Below are 24,425 nucleotides of genomic sequence, written 5' to 3'. Positions count from 1 at the left end.
GGCATTTGAGCCCCCTATCAATGGAAAGGATAAGAATAACGTCAACCCACGAATGGGCAAGTTTTCCATCACGTGGATCTGCGGGCATATTGCCACCACTTTTCATCTCTGTGTCCGCGCTCGTGACGCAGGTCGTTGAATGGCGGTGGCCATGCGGGCCGAGGCCTCGTCTCACCACGGTATCCCGGTGGACACACACACGTGTAGTTGTTCGCTCCATCCACGCAGCGCCCGGGGCCGCAGGGAGCCGACAGGCACTCGTCCACGTCGTCCTGGCAACGGGCACCACGGAAACCGGGTAGACAGGAACACAGGTACTCGCCGCTCCCCGGAGGAAATGCCACGTCCGTCATGCACGTGCCGCTATTGGCGCACTCGCAGGCACGCACCATCACCTGCGCGCGTATGTGTGCACACACAAAGACAAAGATCCCCTGTATAGACATAACAGACTGTTGGGGCAAGTGCTGTTAGCGAGCACCTATGAAGGCCGGCACGGCACACGACGGGTTGGGTGGCGAGCACCACGCCCGAGTGGCGGTGTTTACACACCGCACCAGGTACTCAATTAAGGCTGAGTCGACCTAGGGAAGGCCCAGGACCGGTTCAGCTAATCGTTACTGGTGTTGGCCATGAGCGGGGATCGAACTCGGGTGGCCGGGTTCATAGCGCAGCGCGCTAATCGCTACGCCGCCGCTCTCCACACACAAACGCATGCACACATGTGTGCAAAACAAAGAAGCAAAATGCCGATGATGAAACTTGGTTCTTAAGTGTAGCGAGTTGATGGTCTCAGCTGTGTCACCTATGACTGCATACAAAAAAAGTACATTATAATAAATTGGTTTGAATGTCATGCGATGAACGTTATTCTCATACGATAGAGCAGGTGGGAAAGGACTGCCCCTCCACTACGTGGACCAAGTCCCTTGAAGAGATCTCAAAGGTAGCTCTTTGACATCTACATATGTGGGTCACTCTATATGCAAAGGATTGGACTGCTTTGTCGGAAATGCGGATGGATGCTTTGTCTCATGACGTGACATCAATCAGGATAAGTGTATGTGGAGAAAAACGTTCTTTAAAGCCACAGCACACATTCTCTCACTTCCACCCATACTCAAGCATGAACTGTTCCATGATTAACATTAACATCAGCCTGCAAAATGCTATGAATACCGACTTAAACAGTGCACTGCAAACAATGTTTTGAAGTTTGCACGTAATAATAACAATGAATGTAGTTAAATTAATAGCACACAACAGCATGCATAAGTCACGTGAAGAACGAAACACAAAGCCACGATAATTACATTGAGGACATGTATCAATTATCTTATTAAAATAATCATATAGTGGAGGTTTTATTTAGAACATTTGAACACAGCCAAGAAGGCAAAGTATCAACAATCATTTAGCATGATTAGAGAAATATTTTTACGAAATATCGCAGGGTCCCCTCGCCCCCACTCGAAAACAAAACATTGCTGCTATATTTGGAAAAAATCCATCCAAGCAAAACAAATAAATTGTAGTCCGTGAAGATAAAATGTTATAATGGAGAGCAGTTACTCTCCCAGCCGGACTGCTGAGTATGTCAGCTCCACTCGCACGGTGGTCCAACAAAGCCACGCGCAGTCAAAACGACAACGTACGTCTTTTATCATATTACACAACTCATCCCCATTTATCAGCCATGGACAAATCCACTGCTGAATGAAGGCCTCTCCAAGCCTGCAGTGACGATACAATATGTGGCGTTAAATGGAATAATTAGGCACATTATCCAGCCCAAACTGAGTCCATACACCTCACACATTCACTTGACAAAAAGTAAAGCGATACCCTAACCAAGCGTGTTCGCTTAACAAAAAGTATCCTCTACCACCGACCCTTCCATCTCTTTCTATTCGCCGCAGTGAATTCTCAAACTGTAGCTGAGTTATGTGTGCACACGCCAACAATGAAGGCAGTCAGTGAAATTGAGCTGCTTGTAAGTCAACGTTATTTGCCATGCCATTTTTGGGGACTGAGGTTTATTCTGCGCTTTTACAAGAAAAATTTAAACTGAGGCGTGCTTTGAATTTGGATGGAATTCAATCCGGCACTACGGTACAGATTCTGCGGGCAGCAGAGCACGAGCAGGAGGGACAGCGGGGGTCTGTGATGCGCCGCTCGAGGTTCCATGAGGTAGCGGTTATTACGTTTTGCTTTACATGCGCAGAGGCCTTGGGTTCAGTCCCCAGTGGAAATATGCGGTATTTTTCTTAGTTTTTCTTTGGCAGGCACGAAGCACGATAAAAATGATTTATTTTTCCAAAAAGAAGTAATAGCTTGCAAAATGTTCTTTTAAGGATAAGCTTTGCTTAAGCATTATATATGTAGCAATGGTTAACATTCATATTTTAAAAAAAAATCGTATATGGAGGATACAAGGCTTGGTTACATTGAAGGCCCTGACAGACCAGAGAGCCACAAACTGCTTGTAGAATTCTGTTTCCTCTAAATGTCAAGTTTGGGCTGGGTGGGGAATGCAATGTGTGTTTTATTCCTCCACAGTTTCTTACACTGGTCACTAATTTCAGGCCATGATCGCCTACTGCTACCACTACTGCTATTGCACTTGAATAGCAAAGGGATCGTAGAGCCCTCCACTCCAGCTGGTCACTCGCAACAGTCAATGCCTCTGGAGAAGAGAGGCCCGTGCTCATCTCAATCCGGCGCAACCATGTGCGATGAGGACGGATTACCAGGGTGCCTCTATCTGGGAACAGCGGCTTGGATTTAACCGCTGGAAGGACCACTGTGCGGGACACTTGTCTGGGAAACAATATATCACGCTCCTAACAAGCTGGCATGCACGAGTCTGTTCAACCTGACCACGAATTAATGGATACTTTCACAAGCCTTTGAAACCTGAATCCCAACTATTTGTTTCCTAGCAGGAGTGAGGGTTTGCTACTCTCTTCCCGGCAGTAATTCTGCCATGGCACAGTGCCCCACCTCTTAGCTCAGCAGGTAAGCGGCACTGAGCCAGGCAAAAGATTTATGATATTGCTGTGTGAGCACTCACTGGGACTAGCAGAGGTGGGACAAAGTCATTGTTATGCAAGTCCAAGTCGAGTCGCAAGTCATCAAATTCATGACTCGAGTCTGACTCGAGTCCAAGTCACATGACTCGAGTCCACATCTCATAGGTGGGACAAAGTCATTGTTATGCAAGTCCAAGTCGAGTCGCAAGTCATCAAATTCATGACTCGAGTCTGACTCGAGTCCAAGTCACATGACTCGAGTCCACACCTCTGGGGACTAGCACATGCCCCTGCCAACATCACAGATTTCATCATGAGCAAGTCAACATCGGAATAAAGTGGCCTACAGACTTGAAATTATACTTTTAATTAATGCATAAAGGAAATACCCTTTTTATGACTTACATTTCAGAAGAAGTGGATAAGTGCTTGCAAGCAAACATAAGAGACAAATAACCTATTATAGTTATAAAGACCTGGCCACCTTTGTTTCCCCAGATCTGATGATTACACACCACACTAGATACGGATTTAAGGCTGAGACAAGCTAGAGGAGGCCAAGGATTGTTTCAGATATTCACTACTGACGTTAGCCATGATCGGGAATTGAACTCAGGTTTCTGGGTTTGTAGAGCGCTATTCTACCACTCCCAACAAAATGCAAGACGCACATATACAGATTGCTGTTAGCGAGCACCTATGAAAGCTGGCATGGCATATGAGGGGTGGGTGGCTAGCACGGCGCCCGGCCACCTTTGTCTCCCCAGTGGTCATGTTTACACACCACACCAGGTCCTCATTTGAGGCTGAGTCAAGCTAGGGGAGGCCCCGGATCGTTTCAGATAACCGTCACTGGTATTGGCTGTGAACGGGACTTGAACTCGAGTCGCCGGGTTCGTATCTTTGATGTTCAATGCAATCTAGGTCACCTTTGCGAAAAAGACCACATTTACATGTCTGACTTAACGGGTTATTGCCGTCTATGGATGAGAGCAAGGTTGACTTGGAATGGACATTCACCCTCTGTGATTTGAAACCAGTGGCCGGTTGAATAAAATAACTTTAAGTGATATTTACCTTTAGTTTGCAATGTAAATCAGTGTAAACAGAGGGCTCAAATTTACTTGTCCCACTCATCCGATGCCTCGGCCGCCCGTCTCCCACACGGGGATGCCGCTGCGTGCAAAGTGGCACCTGAACGAGGTACTTGCTGTTGGCGTTGCACTCGTCCGCCACGGAGAAGGCAAAGGTGAAGGCCTGGTCGCGGCGGGCGGGCGGCACGGTCCAGATCAGCAGCCCGGCCGGAGACAGCGTGGCGCCGTCGGGGCCTGATTCCAGCACGAAGAGCACGGCCGAGCCCTCAGGGTCCACGGCCGCCAGCTGGTACACAAAGTTCTCCCCGACGAACGTCTGCAGTCGCTCGCCGGATGCTTGGAACAGCGGCGGCTGGTTGTCTGTCAGAGAGAAAGGGGCCACGAGGGGATGTCGGAGGTTTACGCGGCGATCGCCGGGAGAGGTTGCAGGGTTCCGCATGCTTGTGCGAGAGAGCGCGTCTTCCGTCGTGTGATAAGCCCGAGCGCTTTGGGCCACCGTGTGCACTCACTTTCATTGATGGACCAGGTGATTTTGGACACGTCGGGCTTGCACTGAAGGCAGGGGCTGGTGGGGTTCGGGTCTCCCTCGCCATAGCACAGCCCGTCGATGTTGCACGTCTTCTCCTGCCAGCGGTTACAACCTCAGCTCGGTCAATAGGAACTCAGAGCTGGGCCCCAATCACAACAATTCCAGCACTCAATGGCCAATGTTCATAACAAGCACCAATGTTAATGACGATGGTCCAGCGTTGATAGTTGCTCATTGCTGTTGTGCTTAATGTGTGAGCACAATGCAAAGACGAACACTGCCAGTTAAAAAGGGCTCTAAAAAACATCAAAATGTATCTCTAAAGATACGAAGCATTCGACTGAATTATTTACCAATACCATTTCTGTCTTGTGATCTGTTATGCCAGCAACACTGAGGAACAAGCGTCTTCACGAGTACTGTATAACGTCTAATTAAGATATCATAAACCCGTCTCGCCTGCATTATATCACACGTTACTACTATTTATACTTTTTAAAAAAAAATACCACAACAAGCAATACTCAAAAGTTCAAAGTTTCATATCAAAATTCCTGAAGGTGAAAACAAATTGTATCTGAGAAAACGTTTACCTTCAACTTACAAAGGCCGTTTGGGCTCCGACTGCAGTTCTGGCAAACACCATCATACAGGGTCAGGATTCTAGCATCGCTGAAGGTGAGCCCATCATTGGCTACCTGCACACACACACAAAGGTGACCCATATAACCATGTAGACTGCTGGATGCGTGCACACACACACACAAAGGTGACCCATATAACCATGTAGACTGCTGGATGCGTGCACACACACACACGCACATGTATCGCCAGGGGTACTCACGCCTGTTCTGGGCACAAAGACAAAGATCCCCCAAATAGCCTTTACAGACTTTGGGGCAAGTGCTGTTAGCGGGCACCTATTAAGGCTGGCAAGGTACAGGGGTTGGGTGGCTAGCACCACACCTTTGAATCCCTTTTGGCGATGTTTACACGATGCACCAAATACTAATTTCGGGTCACCGTTGGCATAGGACAGGGTTATATACCCAATCTCAAACCATGGTAAAAATATCGGCTAAAGTAATACATCATAATTGTATAACCATTAAGTTAAAATGTACTCTGCCATGTTTTTTTAGTTCGTGATGCTGAGGTGATTCTGCTTTGCCATTCCCTTGCTAAAACAACTCGGCAATAATTCCCTGACAGGCAAAACCAATTCGCCTGCCTTGTGACGTGAAGAATTGTTATGTGTGTTTTACATTATGGTGAACGAAGCGCCTCAAATGGCTACATCATCTATGTGAATCGATTACATGCAACATATATCCTTTAAAATGACACATTCTGACATGCGAAATACGACACATGTATCATCGCAGTAAGAATCATCGTCATGAATAACGAGTTTGCAGGCAGTGCAATTGCACTGGGCCCAAGGGCCAGAGAGATCCGGGTTCTGGGCTACAAAAAGGGGGGAAGGTGGACAGACAGGAGGCCCCATCGCATTCCTCGCACCAGGACCCATGCCAAACAAGCTGCTTGTAAAGATCGATTGCAATTAATGAATAGAAGTATCATCATATGTATCATGCAGTCGCATTCGACTGCAGGCCCTGCATGTTTCAGGCGTATTCTCAAAGCACTCTTTGACCCGCTCAAACTCACTTGCGTGAGGCCATAATCAATGCAAGGCAGGGAACCAAAGTTTTTTCAGCTGTATACTACAGGCAACTTCAGTTCATAAGGCCTATTGCCACCTAAGGCCTACCACTTCAAAACAGCTCGTTATCGATATTTATCCCTCACTTCAAGCATGTTAGACGCGCTGAACGAGTACGGTACTAGGTGGAAATATTTTCAGCCTGGCAACACCGTGTTGATAATTTCAACATGTCTACTCACCGATGTCACTGCAAGGGCCCTCGTGCAGTGACATACGTGGCTGAATCGTGTGTGTTAATGTGTGTCCACCAAAGGTACAGTAAAACCTTGGATTGCTAGCATAATTCGTTCTGGAAACTAGCTTGTAATCCAAAGCACTCATATATCAAAGCACTCGTATATCAGTTGTGATCACGTGACGCTCGGCAGACAAAGCGTATACACGTACTACTCGTATTGCAAGACCTCGCTCGTTTATCAAATTAATATTCATTTAAAAATTTTGCTCGTCTTGCAAAACACTCGCAGACAAAGTTACTCGCAATCCAAGGTTTTACTGTATATGAAAGTCCTGTTTAGCCCTCAGTAATGAAGATATTCCCCATGCCGGTTGTAAGACGAAGTGGAAAACACCACCAACTTAGAGGAGGTGGGGTAATTTAATACACATCTTTGTTACAGGTCAAAGACTAACATTGCGAAATATAATGAAAACCCAGTGAAACGCCATCGTGTGTGAGCATTGGCGTACGTACCCTGACTTGGTAGCGAGCAATTGGAGTCTCGCCAATGGACATGTCCATGGGCTCACTGGTCGGTAGCTGACAGTCCACGGCACGGCTGCTCAGGAACAAGGCCTTGGTCACTTTTGGCTCCCCCAGTATCCACTCCCCGTCCACGAACTACAACGGATCAAGATCGCAATCTCAATAATAGCTTCTACGTCTTCATCGTAAAGTCAACGTTGAGACCGTGTTAATTCCCAAATATTGGCCATTGCTGGGCTTGCCGAACTCCAGTCCTTAATCAAGTTCATGATCTCAGTTATAGCTGAGATCGCGATCGCGATGCGTCACGTGTGTCCGTATTTACCAATCGTGTCTGGTAAAAAGTAAATTAAGTCGTTACACACTGCACATGCCTGATGATAACGAACAGGTCTCAAGTGATGCTAAGAGTGCTGATTCAAATTAAGATTGCTCTAAACATAACCATGAGATATGTACAGACAAACATTAAAAAAGTCGGAGCTATAACTTGAGTTGAATTGATTAACAAATATGGTTTTGAACTGAAAAAAATGGTTAACATGAAAAAAATCACCTTGGTACATTGCAATGACTCTTATTTGAGAAACCATAGGTTATAGTTCAACATCACAATCTATATTTTGACAATACAACTTACGGGGACTGTACTGGGTAAATATAGAGTGAACGTGATATGTAATCATAAACACAATAGTGCAGTTACAATAACAAAGTAGTTTATGTTTGCAAATGTGATTTTTATACTTTATGCCCAAAGCATGCCCATTTTATCAGGCATTTTTGTAAAGTTCAGATGTATGACTCTGGTACAAGTTGAATGGAGATACACTCTATGCCCGTGTATGGGTGTAAGCAATAGGGTATGGCAAACTGAGGACAGCTACGCTTCATTAATAGGAATTCCATTCTCTCATGCCTTGTGTGCGCTGGGAGCAATTTACAGTCATACTGCTGCTTGGTGTGTTCCAAAATTTATGGCAGCAATAAAATCGCATACTCCACAAGGAAAATGAACGTGATTCGGATTATTTCTCCAGGGTCTGCTTTCCGTTATGATTCACATAAAACCAGATGGATAAATGAGATTCATACCTGTGTGTTTTTTAGAACTCCCCTAGGCAAATCTTAATTTCCTCTAAAATGTATTCATCAAGACCACATACATCTGCATTCAAGATAAGCGTAAAGCCGGTTCCATAAATACGGCAAGGACCAGGAAAAGCACACGTCATGTTTTACAGTCCGTGTTGCAGGTCACCCTTCAAATCCTAGCTCTTCTCACAAACCGTCCTGCACACGATTGTCTGGAATTGGTATAGTCGTCACCGATAAAGCGCGGGTTCCCAAGGGCAGTATGTACACTTACGGATCGTACATGCATACCAGTGTCGTGGTGAGACCTCAAATGCATTAAGCTCATATTGTAGTCGTGAAGTGTGTGGAGTCAGCCAATGTAATGTATGGTTGTTGTATTGTTTTTTCAGTGGCCGTTATGTAAATCAACACAAAGCAGCAGTGTGAAGTACATCATCCTGGCATGTATGTCAAATACCATTAATCCCACAATAACAACTAACACGTGATTGGAACCACGTTCGAGTGCAAAAACAAGCAGCAGCTATATTTCACTGAAGGCATAAACCTGTAATAATAACAATCTGAAAAAAACAAGGCTGTACATTAAAGACTAAAACATTTGGAACATAATTGTCCTTGCTTTGGTGAGTTACGTTCAGGTAGAGATGATGAAGAAAAATAACTAAACACTTGTTTTAGCAAATATTTACTCTATCTGCACTCCTTCCAATAACACGGCAACGAACCAGGAGTCAGACGAGTCCCATTATTTCTGTCAAGAGATTCCATTCGTACGAACAAACGACGCGAGACGTGCCACGCTAATGACCAAGGAAAACCCAGGTGTACTTGGCCGACGACCGTTGGGTGAAACTTCTTTTCATGAAAAGGCAGTCAAGAGCGAGAGAGAGAAAAGGCACAAATCGAAGGGACAAAGGGGGGTTATAAAGGTGAGAAAAGAAGGTCACCAATTAGACGGAGCACAGGGAGATCGCAGCGCAACGCAGCAGCGGAGAGAGGCACCCGCGGCGTGACGAGAATGGCCGATGATGATGATTGATGATGATGAATGTTTTTTGTTTTGCTTTCACTTGGCAAGGCAGTTCACTTCCTGTTTACCATGGAACAATCACCGAGGAGTAATTGTTAGAAACACAATGGCCTGCTGACACGGCCGCTGACCCGCGAGTAATTGCTCGTTTCCTATCTTCGAGCTCGTATAATCCTAGCTGGCTGGCTCTCTCTCTCTCTCTCTACCCCGCCCCCCTTGAGGAGAAAGTCCCCACAGCGGCAGACGAATGCGGCAGACGGTATCTTTGCCACCTCGTCGCGCCATCAGCGACGCCGAAAGCGCTCTTCATCAAGCCGCCGTGCCAGCGCAGCCGTTATCGGCCCCGCGACGGCCCCGTGATTGGCACATTCATTAAGCGCCGTGGCCGTACACACGGAGGCGCACAGCTTAAGCATCAGATAGCGAGGTGGGGCTTTTTTAAAATATAATTTCCACGTAAACCCGGACAAAACATGCCGGGCCAGGTAATTATAAAGCCTCGTGCGGGTTGAGTGTTGTTGCACGCTCGACATTAACATTTGGTGCCTTTTCCTGCCGTGGCCTATTTCGTGAATTTGTCCAATACACTCGTACAATTTGGATTCAAAAAGTATACAACTGCTTGGAAAATGAAGTGGTCTTGGGCAGGATTCTTTGCCAGAGGGGATGATAAGACGACGACGATCAACAATAACGACGAAGTGGCAGCCAAGGAATGAAACGTCTCCGGAGAGGACATCCACCAAGCAGATAGAGCAATGGCATCAGGTTGTGTGCAAAGTGATTAGTACATTCCAGGACCATGCGAAATGGCAGTGGCTTGGGAAGGCCTTGAACCAGCAGTGGATTGACCGAGGCCGATGATGACGATGATGTAGCAAACTAAGTGACGGCATCTCAAGACGCCGACGCACAAACAGCAGTAATTTATTTAGGAAATAAGAGTCGGTCGGCAATACACCACAGCTTACAGGGGCCCAGAAGCACATGAGCGAATCGCAGGCATTCACCCGGCCGGCGATTTACGTTCCACAACAACGAGCTTCACCGACGTCGTCCCTGGTGGTGGCGGTGATGGGGGATCTCTTATGGCACGAGCGGCGATTGGTGAAGGAGGGAGTAGCAGGGGTGGTAGGGTGGAAGAAGCGTGGCACCTGCAGCTTGGTGGTTTGACACTGGAGGTCGGCTGAGTCGTGGAAGTCCAAGCCAAAGGCGCGCACAGTGTTGCACTCGTACACGCGGATATCGCAGAGTCCGCCGTTCTCCAGGTCCGAGAGCTCAGGGGGTTGTGCTACATCGTGGGGGGTGGGGGGGGCGAGAATACAAATAATCATTGCATGCGTGTCACATGACCCAAAAATCACCCGAACTAGATTCCTTTATTTTTTTTGCAATATTTAACCGGCACAGTCCCTTGAGATGGGATACCTATGTACTGGGTGGCATGTGACATGTAAATAGCAAAATATATATCACGTAGCAGTGGACGTTAAATATCCCGTTATGTCATTCGCAAGAGCGGGCCACGACTGTGTGCCGGTGACAGGTTCCAAATTTGCCAAATTAAAAAAATCAACAGAAAGTGATTCAATTGGAATATACATAGCGAGCATTGCCCCTAACTGTGAAAACTTGGCAGGATCCTCCTTGAAAAGAGTCACGAGACTCAGCCCTTTCTGCGTAAACACGCGCAATAACAATTTGTAGAGAAAGACATTTCAAATGAGGAACAAAGAGACAGACAGCAACAAGGTGTTCATTTGGTCAGTGGTAAAGTGTCTTTCCTATTGCAGTGGCATATGCCGTAGTATTGCACGTATGTTAAGCTGCTTTTGCACCATACGTAGCCAACCGTGATAATCGGAGGTATTAAACTTTTTACAATTAAGAGCAGTGGAACATCGAGAGAACCTGGCTGCAGAAAACGTATCTTGGTCCCCTTTAACTCAGCCTAATTATGTGATTTATATTGATTTCCAAACATCAATTCCCACTTTATCAGCTTTTGTGGAAAACCTTCTTTCAGACTCTGATTTCGGGGAACAGGGCTATCTCGGAGGTTAAGTGAATTGTGGTTCCAGTTCTGGAAGTAATTATATGAAAGATTTATCTCCAGATTACCGCACCGTGCAAGTATAAAACCCCCGAAATGCACATAAATACTGTCCTCATGACGCCCTGCGACTCGAGGCAAAGTGGTCTGGGGGTTTTCAACACACACACACACGTTTCATATTCTCACATTGCTTGCAGTTTAAATTACTATCTATTTTCACATACGTATGCTGCACACAGTATTCACACTTCTACACGTATATTATGAGTTAATTTAACATGTTATTTAACAATGTTGTTAGTATCTGTATGTATTCATATCCATTGTTTAATAAATATGATAAAGTACGTTTTTTGGGTTAAAAAGAGTAACTTTAGATGCTATCGGAACGAATTAAGCCTTTGACATATATTTCCTATACTCGCTTGACGACCAAATCACTTAACGGCTGGTATCGTGGAACCAATTACCGTCGTTTAGAGGGGTTCGACTGTACAACAGTATACACGACATGTTATTGGGGTGGAGCAGTGGCACAGTGGTGAGCACTTAGTGCTATGAACCCCGTGACTTGGGTTTGATTCCCCAGCCGTGGCTAATATCGGTGGGGATTGACATCTGAACTGATCACAGCACCTCCCCCCCCCACCTCAACTTCACCAACCAAAAACACTGACCAGCAGGGTGAAGTATGGTCAACAATCTCCATGACACAAAGGCACGGAGAGACCTCTGTTAAGCAGTGGATTGACAAATGCTGTAAACGATGCTAAATGATTGTTCATTTGAGTATTAGAGTGTTGTGTCGTTGAGATTGAGTGCCGATTATAATGCACGTCCATTAAAATGAGTCACATTAACCAACACATGGGTTTTCCTTTCCCTCATATTAACTACAGTGTCACGAAACATTCATAGAGCACATGCTCCCCCTATTTGTGTGAGATTTGACATCCGTGTGCATTAGTGACATGTCAAAGACCTCACGTTGCACGATAGCTGGTATGTAAACATAGCTCTTCGGTCAATCGGCTTACAACATTTACAATTTTCTGCAAAGTCTCTTTTAACTCAGTAAAAAACAGGGCCCCCGCGGTCGGCTTTGGTTGCGATTGTTCAATAAAGGCAGGGGATATGGATTTGAGGCCTCTGGAATAATCCTGTCTGACAGGGGGCCTGGGTTAATCTGCTTCCTGCCTTCGCTTCAAAGAGTGCACGAGGCATAAACGAACGCATCCGGCTGCAGTACCACTGCCCATCTCGCACTCATCACCGTCAGCGCCGCACCAACGCCAGAGTATCTCGCAATGCCTAATTGAGCTCTCCTTCGCCACACATGGCTCGTGAAACAACATCGTGCGACTCATAAAATAATATCGAGCGAGTTGTAAAATAATGAAGCCTATTTGTAAGAAAAACAAGGACTTTATTATCTTTTTCGTAGTAAATGTGCAGTGGTTCAGTGATAATAACATTGCCCTGGAGTTAAGGCTGCCTGCTGTATGAGCGAATGCCTCGTGGGCCAGCTAATGGCCCATCGCTGTCACGTTCTGTCAGGTCGGTGAGTTGTGAGCCTAAATGTGTGAAAACAATACCAACTGCACATCCAATTCGCACAGTAGTATACACATATGTAAAAAAAGCACGATACGGAAATTAGACATAGCAACTGACCTTGCAGAGAAATTCACCTAATATCTCAATGCAGAAACATCCTGCAAAGCATCTTAAGACTCAGTGAGGCATTCCTGGGTAAATCAAGGGTGCAATTATTAATATAATAATTTAAAGTTTTAGAAAAAGCTAAAATCGTAAACTACATATCAGTCGATATTTAACGTACCATTTCGGGAGCCAACTCTAACTCAACACGTTTCTTTGGCATCGTAAAAAAGTAAAAAAAACCCATTTCTTTTACAAGGCCTTGGCTATGGTTATGGAGCGTGCCGGCACGCACTGTTGGACACGCTGCAGTCGTAGTGGCTGAAGCCGACGAGGCATACGCAGCCCCATTCGGTGCAGCGGCCGTTCCCGCTGCAAGCAGCCGGGCAGCGCAGAGCCGACGCCACGTCCATGGGGGGGTGGTCCCCCCGAGGGCCCCACTCGGGTGAGAGCCGCAACTCCAGCGAACGCCGCTCGCACTCGTTCTCCAGGAACGGCAGCGCGGCGTCTTCCCAAGTGAGGTCGTCTGGTTTGAAGCAACAACAAAGAATGTTAATGCATATTACCACTTGTTGGAGGATGTCCACATTGAGGAGTAGACATCGGTTCATGTGCAGATGGGTTATTACATCGCAAGATTGTGATGGATGGCGGCGGCTTGGGGAGGCCTGCATCCAGCAGTGGATTGGCCGTAGCTAATGATTTTGATGAAAAGCATATATAAGCAGAACTCTATTAAAAAAATGTTAAAATAGTCTATCAGCTTATTGGCTTTCGAGACCGAAGTTATCCAGCAATAACATTCAGATTATTATATATATGTATTAAACAATCAAACTTAATACTAGTTTCAAACTTCTGGGTCTCATCATCAGCAGTCAGGATTGCTTAAAAAATGTTTTTGGGTTATCAGATGTTATTAGCAAGACCACTCCATCTAAACAATGGGGCCCTGTTCAATGCAAAAGCAATATTGTAGACAAGCTCTATGTGTTGTTGTGGAGCATTATGGGTAACAGCCTATCTAAAAGCTGCAAATATTCTTTTTCAAGTTATTTTTGGCCACATGGACAATATATATGGGTTGTGTATAGTATTTGGCAAACGTCCAATTTTTTTCATAATGGCCAGCACAGATACTCAAATAATTTGAAACATGCTTCAGCACAAAGAAGCTTTTTGAAACCAATCTTTCATGATGTGTATTCATGCTATCGTACAACTTGGTATGAAAGGACGGCAAATGATCTCAGCTAGGGTTACTTCAGGTCCTCCTAGCTGTCAGTGTCACACTATTCATTGTACAAATGAGCCTACATCAATGGAGGCAAAAAAAAGTAAAAACACCCGTACACTTCCTTCACAAAACAGTAATGTTTTTTTATTTGACTATTATTTTAAATGGGTGGTATGGAGTGGTCAATGGGGTAGCACCTCTACCCTTGGTTTAGCTGCACCTCCATCCTGTGGGGTAACCGTTTATGTTTTGATTCCATACTGGCACTCAACTCTTAGTGTGCCTCCAAGTAGCTGCTTGTGTGCAGTACATCCTGTTAGTGGGATAAACCAGGTGAAGGTAGCCAGTAGAAGGACTTCTACCAGCGACTGGGACTCATCCTGTCCCTCCGAGCACTGCTAGACATACACAATCAGAATCAGCGCACATTCTTTATTTATGAATACACATAGACTGGAGGTTGTGGGGCCTGCTGGAGGCAGCTCACCCTTGAGACGAAGGTCCGCAATGCACATGTCGACGGCGGCAGAGAGCACGGCAGGTCCCAGCAGCGAGCCGCACGCTCGCCCCACACCAGACTCGAGTAGCGCCGAGTGGCACACATCCCGGGCCCGGCTCTGGCTGAGGCCTCCCAGTGGCGTCGGCCAACGGGGCTCAGCGTGGTCGCTGTCTCGCTCGCTCCCTCCCGCAGGGGCGTGGTCATCGGGGAAGAAGTAGCTGAGGCTCTCCAGGTCGCTTTGGCTCAAGCTCTGGAAGGGGTACGGTGGTGGCAGCTCGTAGTACTGAGGCTGACGCCGTGCGCGGGACGTCCACGTCACGTTCCTCCCCCTCGCTGCCCCCGGCCGGTGTTTCCGCAGCCTGTCCGGATGCAAGAACCTGGCGCTCCACCGAGGACTTTTTGTGGAGTCCATTCGGAGTGTCGAACCCTCGGTGCTTAAATTATTATTCGGGACAGGTGTCCTTTGAGGTGCAATGAGATCAAAATGGTGACGCTCCGGCGTGCTTTCCTCTCTATGCCGTGTGCTTCTCCTCCGTTTCCTGTCATCGAATCGGTCTTGATCGGCTGAGCTGGTGTACTCGCTCGTCACGTCCAGCCCGGGCACGATGCTGGTGCTGTCCACGTCGGCCGAGCCCGAGCAGGCACCGGGGCGAGTCGTCGCTTCTGAGGGAGAGACGCTTAGGATGTTCGAGCTGCGAGCGCTCTCCCCTGCAGACGCATGGCTGCTGCAGTCGCAGTAATCGCGAGGCTTCTCATCTTCCAGCGACACGGCGCTCTTGTCGAACAGACTCTCACCAGCTGGAATTCTGCAGAATGAGAAACAGGAAATCGGCTGGCTCATCGTCATCATCACCACCATTATGAATGCACATATTATTTTGGTGAGCAGTTGCTAGGAAATCTTGACAGCCTCAAACTTCACTTAAAATTAGTCAACCCTTTCTCCCTTCACTGCAAACTGTCATAAATCACATTTGAACGTGTGCTCATCTCCTACACAAACCGCATACACGAGATAAGTTCGACCTGCAACTATGGAGCGGAACAAAGAGTGAAGTGCACAGTCAGTTGCCACCCATCAAGACCATTGAGCAGCAGCACCAGAGGCAATTCAGCTGACAGCGAATGCCTTTTAAGGGATACAATATAAATGTCAATTTATAAAAATGTTTTTGCTGTTCCAAAATAATAATTGCTTATCTCTGAAACACAACATATAAAATAAAATAAGTTGACCCTAAGCCACCACACCAAGATACATAATTGTGACGTTAAGTTTATGGATTACATCTATTTCCATGAGATTTACGACGAGTGAGATGTGCTGCATCATTGAGGATGTCTGAGTTGCTCTCTACCAGGTAGAGCAGGACGTGTTAGCTGAGCATGCCACGCTGAGTGTGGACGACAATAAACAGGAGAGATTGGACCACAGTTGTCCAATCGATACTCCACGTTGTGGGAATCCCGTCTGTACGTATATACGGTGGACTTCTTTTGCACCGTCCGTAGCCAACCGTGCTACAATGGCGTTTACATCATCGACAGACTCCCAGAGGAGGGTCACAGCCCCTTCTTCTTTAGAAATATTTCCTTGAGAAGTTTAAATAAAGATTGAGACTGGGTTAATTATTTATTATGCCTTCCAGACTTATAATAAACTATCAGAGGGTATAGCTTTGATGTTCATGTACATTAGCATGCTGTGAATTTCTTCAGGCGCTCTGTGCAAATATTTCCACACGTTAAACATCCTGCCTCACAGATATACAGAAGCAGTTCAAGCAATGTGCAGCTTTTTCAACTTGGTAATTTGGCAGTGAATTCTAGCATCCCGAATTATATTGAAGGCTATGCAATTTTTGAGAAACGCTTCATTCCTGATGGTCAATTACAGAATTGTTGTTGTGCAGAGGTCACTGGCTGCTTTTGTCACCCAATGTTCGATTAAAAAATATATATTGTAGATTAAAGGTTCACGAGAGAACAGTAGGAAATGATACCTGATCATGATGGTGATTGATACTCACCCATGCGGTCTAATAAAACAAACCAAATCTATAAAATGTATGTTTTTCTCATTGTCAGACAATGTGCTGCACTACACTTATGAAGTCCATCCAAAGCCCTATTGTCAATCCACTGCCGGACGAAAGCACCCTCGTGTCGTGGCCAGTTTGGCTTGGTGAAAGCAGAAAGCATAGAAGTGGGGAAATAGCACAGAATAACAATTGATTTTTCCTTACTGCACTCTGCTGCTCTCAACGTAACCCCGCAGACATCTAGAACAGCCACTATCCCAGGCTCAATCCTGCGTAACTTTCGAGGTCTGGCTCAATCAGACGTATTACAGTTGAATTGGTCATTGCCAAAGAGAAAATGAAAAACAATGATTACAGTGCAACAATTGTTTGGACTCAGTGTGGGCTGACACCGGTTGGGCCCCGGCGGGTACCTCCACTGCTCGATGAAGCTGCGAGGCTGCGAGGGCCGTGGCGGTTCGGGGAGCGGCGCCCCCGCAGCGTCGTGGAAGTCGCCGGCCGGGTCCCCATCGAATGTGCCGCACAGGCCCCGCGTGCCGTTGAAGTCGCGGCTGGGCGCGCGCACCATGACGCTCATGCCCCAGTCGCTCACGTCGGCGCGCACCAACGCCCCCGAGCGGAACGAGATCTTTCGGCGGGACGGGGGGGGGGGAGGGTTGGGGTAGCTTCTCAACGGTCGTAGCCACGACTCAAGGCAAAGGTCCACTGAAGCCCATGGGCTCATCGGACTACAGCAGAGCCGTGCGAAGCGAGCACGGTGCTCAACAATAACTGTAAAAACCAAAGCACTTGAGTCAATAGCAATGCCCTAAAGAGGAGAAAAAAATATATTTATAATAGATGAGGTTGTGGTCAATGGCTCTTTTTTTATAGCAGGGGCAATTGGTTCTTCTTCATAGTACGGGCCATGGTCCAGAACTTTGCTCATCATATGTGTTTTCCCCTTGAAGTCAGTATTATTAATGAACGTGTTGAGTGTTTGTTATTTGTGCTTGTGCACCACTGCCAATGTAGTATCACAAATATTTGTACCAATTACTTTATATCAGATTTAATAAGAAATGTGCGAACCAAGTAAACTAACGTCTCTTATCTTACAAAAAAAAACATATTGGCTGTGTGCCCGAAGCTGTCCAAATACATGGGTTTCAAATTTCATTAATGAAAAAATAGATTGTAAAATCATAGCCAGGTGTTCTGCCATTGCACCCAAGTGGTGTCATTGATGTATTAAAAAAATAGGGAGGGATATTGCAATGATGCCACTAGAGTGATATAATGGAGCACATACTCATGACTTTATTTTTTTATCATTAACACAGTTTCTAATTCATATATGGCAGTCTAAGACACACACCTAGCGAATCATTTTTGTGGTTGATTCTTTCTTTGAAAATCCTTAGATAAATTAGTAAATAACTTTTGAACAGCTGTTTAAAAAAGTCCGCTAATATTGATTTTTTTTTACAATTAAAATTGTATAATTACGAGAATATAACATCACAGCATTTAAGAAACTTGCTCAATGTTTCAACTGGCGTTGACTGGAGATCAAATCGATCTGGCAACCTCTGGATTGCAAGTCTAATATGCTAACCACTACACCACCAAGCAGCATCTCAAATTCACCAACTCAAAAAAGGGTCAAAATTGTGGCCACTTTGTGCATTTTACACAAACAATGGGTGCAAGCCCAGACCATGTCGTCGAGGGGCGGCGGCGGGGGGGATGGGAACGCACCGTGACCTTCTTCCCCTGCCGAGCCTCGGCAATGCGGAGGCCGGGAGAGGCAGCGGGGCCAGCGCCTCGCAGCGACAGGTGTGGTCGCGTTTCCAGGTAACTGCCGCTGCACATGTCGAACGTGACGGTGTCACGGCCCTCCCGAGCCGCGACGCCGCACACGCACGCGCCTCCTCCCCCTCCTCCCGTCCTGCCGTCACCCGGCCGTGGCCCACCACCCCCCCGCGAGCCGCACCTCCACTGCCGCACGTGCACCTCGAACTCGCGTCGCGAGCTTCGGTAGAGCACGAACGTGCCCGGCCGCGGGTTCTCGTAACGCCTGCGAGCGCGATGGGAGACCATCTCAGTGCCCAACACCGCGGAGCCCGCCCGCAACAGCAGCAGCATTTAGGTTGTTTCGTAGGTGTGTATGTGCGTTGAACTTATTTCGCACCGTACGTAGCCAACCGTGCTAATCGATTTGAGAGATGGATACATGTTTGGCGAATTGTAAAGTTTTTTTTTTTCGACCTGCCTACGTGTTAAATTGCGATGCTTAACACAAAAACTTAAAAGCTACATCACCTGGTGTTAAGCAACACACTGGTGACGTTGCAGATGTATCCCTACAAGTATTGATGCAATCCAGCTTCTTGTGAAACTGCTGAGCAACGGGTTCGACCGTGATTAGACCGTGCGACAATCTCAGGTGGCGGTTGATTAGTTAAAAACGGTTGATTAGTTAAAATGGTTGATTAGTTAAAAACGGTTGATTAGTTAAAACGGTTGATTAGTTAAAACGGTTGATTCGTTAAAACGGTTGATTAGTTCAAATGGTTGATAAAAAACGGTTGATTGATTAGTTAAAATGGTTGATTAGTTAAAACGGTTGATTAGTTAAAATGGTTGATTAGTTAAAAACGGTTGATTAGTTAAAACGGTTGATTAGTTAAAACGGTTGATTCGTTAAAACGGTTGATTAGTTCAAATGGTTGATTAGTTAAAAACGGTTGATTGATCAGTAAAAACAGTTGATTAGTTAAAACGGTTGATTAGCTAAAACGGTTGATTAGTTAAAACGGTTGATTAGTTAAAATGGTTGATGATTTTAAACGTGCGAGGCAGGCAATGCCACTCGCCGCACTGGGAGGAACCAGGCTCAGTTCAGAGCAGCAAGCCCAGAGGGGTGCAAGTGCAATTCAGGGAACCTCATAAAAAAAAAACGTTACAAATTAGGAATTTTAAGCGTGCATAATTACGTACAGTTATTCCAATGGGTTTACTAGGGCTCAACATACTAATGTAGTAAAGGAGCTGTTGAATTGAGATAGGACTGCCGCGTGTCACACTTACATTGCCGTGTCTTAATTTCCTAGAGTAAAAATCTATAAAATAGGGTACATCTGTGTAACACACTGCTAGAACAAGTCAATGGAAAAAGCTGACTGTTTGGCGAGAAGCAAACCGCACATGAACAAGAGACTGTGACACACGTGGAAAATGTCTAAAAATTTTACACGAAGGGCATTTTTTCTCTTTTCAACATTAATCGGACTAAAGTTGGATTACATTTTATACTTTTGAAATATAAATGCGTTTCCGCTGTATCAAACTACAAAGCACAAGTGAAATGAAAAAGATTTCCTGATGCCCTACCTCCCATCAAAAGTGACCACATGGGGGTCCGTCATGGCATAGCAGTGGGCTGTTGGAACATCCTTCACCGTCACCTGCGAATACAAATATTTATTTTAGAATCGAACTGCTTATTATAATCTGTGTGGAATTAGGCACCTGCCATGCTGGCTAAACCATATTGAGTCTCTTACATCTGAAATCTGCCTTACTCAAATGTTCAATAATGTTCACAGTTCATCACTGCTTATCAGGGCCCTCGTTTATGTTATAAACTTGCAGAGTCTTGAGTGCTGCTTCCAAATGAGAGGCTCAGTGTAAGGCCCACCTGGGTCAATTTGATATCTTTAGTATCGACACGGGAACTGACTGTATATGCCCTACGGGTTATTAAATTAATAGACTAAGTAATTGTTAAATGTATTTTCCATGAGACTTGTACCCCATTCCTATTGTGCAATCGGAACCATGTCAAAAGTCAAAGTGTCCATTCGGAACTCTTGCAGAGGAGTGCATAACCCCACATCGAGAACAGCCCGTGGAAGCAGATATCACTTAATTAATTCTGAGATAATTTTAAGTGACCACTTTTATCCACACGAGTGGGTGCTGCAATTTCCCACACACACTACAAAGAAATATTTTGCACATGCCACTGAAACTAATATATTATTCACAGTACAAGAATTTTGCCAAATGTAATATACTGCAATGTATTTTTTGCAGTCATTGGTGACCAGACTGAGACCAACAACTTTACGACATTTCAGAGCCACGTTTAATCATGGGTGGATGAAACCTATATGCAAACCCAGGATCTCCGCTGTGCCGGATCAGTGCTTTGACACCTGAGCCACCTGGCCACCTGGTATCTGTATTTTTAACACATATTGTAAAACTTGTTAAACATGTCTGACTCTGCAGAATTTGCTGCTTAAACATTCTGTGGAAAAAAATAAGTCCATAGGTCTCATAGACTAATGGATTAAGAGACTTTTGTTAGTCTAATAATTTATCAAATGAACCTTATGGCGGTATCCTGGGGTACCATAGTACCCCGGCTCTCGCATAATGTCCGCGATGCAGTGATTTTTAGTCTGTTGATGGTCGGCGATGCGGCTATCGACTCATCTCGACGAGCTGTACGCAATGCACTATTCAAAGTGGAATTTGTCGATAACGGATTTTTATGCTAATGTTTGGCGTTTCGACATCGTGGAGTAGCACTGATTTCGGATTGATTGGTACCCCAGTCGTGGAGTTTAGTACACTCCTGGAAAAAATAGTGTCCCAGAAATCAAATATTTAATTGCCTCGGCCATTTTGTATTATTTGGTATCCCGGGGTACCGCCATAAGGATCAAATGAAATCACATGTTTTCCAAGAACTCGACTTAAACACAACGCACTGTGACAGGCCGGGGCTTGTACGAATCCCAGAGAGGGCTCCCAGAATGCTTGGGAAGAATGTGGACCAGGGCCACGCGATTCCCGTCCCTGGCAAAATCCGTCACGGCCTTGAGGTGCACGCGTGCGCTTGCATGGTGGCGCAACATGCAGGCCAGTCCGTCCGGGCACAGCGCTGGGGCCAACTCCACCTCGCAGCTGGAGAGAGCCACCTCAACGGGCATCTGGTCCAGTGGGTCTAGGACCATGGAGGGTCAGGGCCAATTGGGGACAAGGGATGTGAGACAAGCAGAATAAAGAGGTCATCGTTGGTCACTAATCAACCAATTTTCACATCCATAATGGTCAACACAGGCACGCCCATGGCACAGACACCTTTGATAAAAGAAAAAAACAGTTTGCATAACTACCAATAGCAAAGCTCAACATGACTTGTTAGACAGGCAGGTAATTTACGAATTAATTGTTTTAGATCCCACAAAAGAGCCTCGTGTATAGACCGCGGGGGGTGGGGGGGGGGGGTACTAACTCAGATTCGGTACCCTGGTTTTCGGTGACGAGGCGAAGACCGATTCGGCAGGAGGGATGCGGCCCGAGGTGCAGCGAGCACGGCAGTGGGACGGTGCTCTCCACGCGCAGCTCGTGCTCTGCCCCATCCTCGGCCACCTCCAGGCTGCTCGGGCTCATCTGTTCAAGCCCAGATTGAGTAGAAAACAAAGCTTCCTTTGTGGGCTCGTATTTTGTGGTGATAGAGTAACTTCGATTGGTGGCTTTGGGTGGGGTCTTGCACCAAAAATATATGCGCCGATGTTATTTTCTCAGCAAATACAAGTAGCTATGACGCGAGAGTTGCCAACCATCAGCATAGCCCAGCTTTAGCTGACATACCTTTATCCCAGCAAAGAAGCCCTCACTGACAGAAGGTGAGCCCTGGGTTTCTGGAAAGTCCAGGTAGAATGTCGTTACCCCACAGAAAATCTGCACGGAAGAAACAGAGAAAACAGATGAAGTCAAAATATAATATGGTGGGGCGGCAGAAAAAAAAAGTACAATGCTACTGAAAACATAAAAGGGTTTTCCCAAGCCGGTGCGAATCAACCAAACCCCGGTGCTTTACCGTGTCGCCCAGTACGACGTTGACTCCATCCACCTCGAGGAAAGAGAAGGTCTGCATGCTCGTCTCTCGCTTCACCTCCTCCCGCTGCCCCGAGTGGGAGAGGCGCACCCACGACACGCCGTAGCCCAGGGTGGCGTTCTCCGTCGGTCGCTGGTAGGAGCACCGGAGGAGCAGCACTCCGTCGGAGCCTCGCTCCGCCGACACGACGGGCGGCGACGGCAGGGTGGGAAGCGCGGCTGTGCAGTTACAAAGGAAGCTATGAACGCGTCTCTGTGGTCACAATAGCGATGGTAGAGGCAACAACCACCACGAGCACGGCTATGAAATCACAGCTGTGCTCGTGAACCATACTTACATGGAGCAATTGGTGTTTAACAACCACGGTTGTTGACATTCATGAACAACAACAGACACTGAAAGGAAAAGATAAAGGTACACGTACGGACCTGCAAATACATGGCCATGCAACCTCTTGCCAAAGGGCCTTTATTAGAGGGAAAATCTAGAGAATCCCTCCAGAGTGTATTTTGGCCTACTCTTCCATAGTGGCTGGATGTCTTGAAAGAGGTGGGAGTACCCACACGTCACCCCATAACGGACGACCTGCTGATTGGCTCACAGCAGAGGGGGGATGTAAGAAACTCACCCATTGTCTCAAACTTCCATGCAGGAAGATCGAACCTGTGACTCAACCATTACACGAAGGCAGCAAAAGAAGTGTTTTGTATTCATGACACTATGGGACATGAACATAGGATTTTCTATGGAAGTTTTCTTTAGCATATTTTCGATAAAAATTTGTTTACATTCTGTTCCAAAGTAATTTTAGTTTTTTCATCAATGAACGGGTAAATATGTATTATTACAGTATTATGCACGGTGTAATATTTCATTCCTCTTACCTCGCGAATTGTTAATTCAAATTCGATTCAAGGAAAAGTTGTTTTTTATGAACACTGCGGTGCAATATTGTGTCTCTAGTTGCTGCAGGAGTCACGTGAACGAATTGCAACACATGCTCCGAAATAACTGATCCCTCCGCACACAATATAATGCACGTAGCATGAGTGTTCCCAATTGATTTTAATCGATGAATGAAGCGTTAAGCTACTTCTTGTGTTTTACATTAACCTCAATTACGCAAAGGGCTAAAAGCATTTAGGAGTTCTGCTCAGGCACTGTGTTCTGGAATAAAATCCCAGGACATTTTGGCAATTTGATCTGTGCCCGTGTAATATGCAGGCTGCCAACCTTGTCAGCACCAGAGTGAGTACGTGACAAATCACAGAAGAGCCCAGTATTCATCACGACGTTTCACCAGAGCCTACAGCTGCAATAGTCAAATCGAAATTGCTGATAAGGCTCTCGTGTATCTCCACCAGTGACCCCACCTGCAGCAAACATCTGTAGAATGTGTGGGAATACATCGTCTATAACAGCCCCATGAAGGAAAGTGGCTTCGAGAGGATTTGAAACGAATCACAGCCTATTAGCTCCTTCTGAGAATACCAGCGTTTGAGACATCTGCTTGTAATTACAAGCGGGTATTCCAGTTTCTTTTGCAAGCCCTTGGATACGCAATCAGTGGTGGATGAAGTCCCGAGTCTGTAAATAAGCCAGAGCTGCCCATTATTAACAGCACAAATGACGCGATGACAACGCATCAAAATTCACATACCATGGTCACTTTGACAAGAGCCATCCTTTTCTACCTCTCCCAGTTTGCAAGACTTGGCTCCGACTTCAGCAGTAACTGTTAAAATAAAGCATTGCATTTCATTGTAAATACAGAAACCGTGCTGTATATTGGCATTTCAAGAGCTAAAATAA

The 24,425-nt window shown here is 46.1% G+C and overlaps 1 protein-coding gene across 1 annotated transcript in view; it reads right to left on the bottom strand.

Moving 5' to 3' along the window:
- The window catches only part of LOC144942029 (von Willebrand factor D and EGF domain-containing protein-like), a 64,908-nt gene that overhangs the window by 18,557 nt on the left and 21,926 nt on the right, over positions 1-24,425 (bottom strand). Inside the window, exons 4-20 of the mRNA XM_078868648.1 lie at positions 24,274-24,348; positions 22,596-22,831; positions 22,367-22,456; positions 22,021-22,165; positions 21,481-21,716; positions 20,093-20,166; positions 18,673-18,776; positions 18,458-18,630; positions 17,131-17,345; positions 14,664-15,481; positions 13,235-13,465; positions 10,376-10,512; positions 7,079-7,225; positions 5,249-5,353; positions 4,636-4,750; positions 4,227-4,486; positions 176-395 (exon numbers count right to left, since the gene is read on the bottom strand). Coding sequence (XP_078724774.1) covers positions 176-395; positions 4,227-4,486; positions 4,636-4,750; positions 5,249-5,353; positions 7,079-7,225; positions 10,376-10,512; positions 13,235-13,465; positions 14,664-15,481; positions 17,131-17,345; positions 18,458-18,630; positions 18,673-18,776; positions 20,093-20,166; positions 21,481-21,716; positions 22,021-22,165; positions 22,367-22,456; positions 22,596-22,831; positions 24,274-24,348 — 3,381 coding nt within the window. The remainder of the gene's footprint in view (positions 1-175; positions 396-4,226; positions 4,487-4,635; positions 4,751-5,248; positions 5,354-7,078; positions 7,226-10,375; positions 10,513-13,234; positions 13,466-14,663; positions 15,482-17,130; positions 17,346-18,457; positions 18,631-18,672; positions 18,777-20,092; positions 20,167-21,480; positions 21,717-22,020; positions 22,166-22,366; positions 22,457-22,595; positions 22,832-24,273; positions 24,349-24,425) is intronic.

Source organism: Lampetra fluviatilis, chromosome 2 (assembly GCF_964198595.1).
Source record: "Lampetra fluviatilis chromosome 2, kcLamFluv1.1, whole genome shotgun sequence".
Lineage (NCBI taxonomy): Eukaryota > Metazoa > Chordata > Hyperoartia > Petromyzontiformes > Petromyzontidae > Lampetra > Lampetra fluviatilis.
The sequence above is the reverse complement of the archived record's forward strand: the minus strand, read 5'-3'. Positions and strand labels throughout refer to the sequence as shown.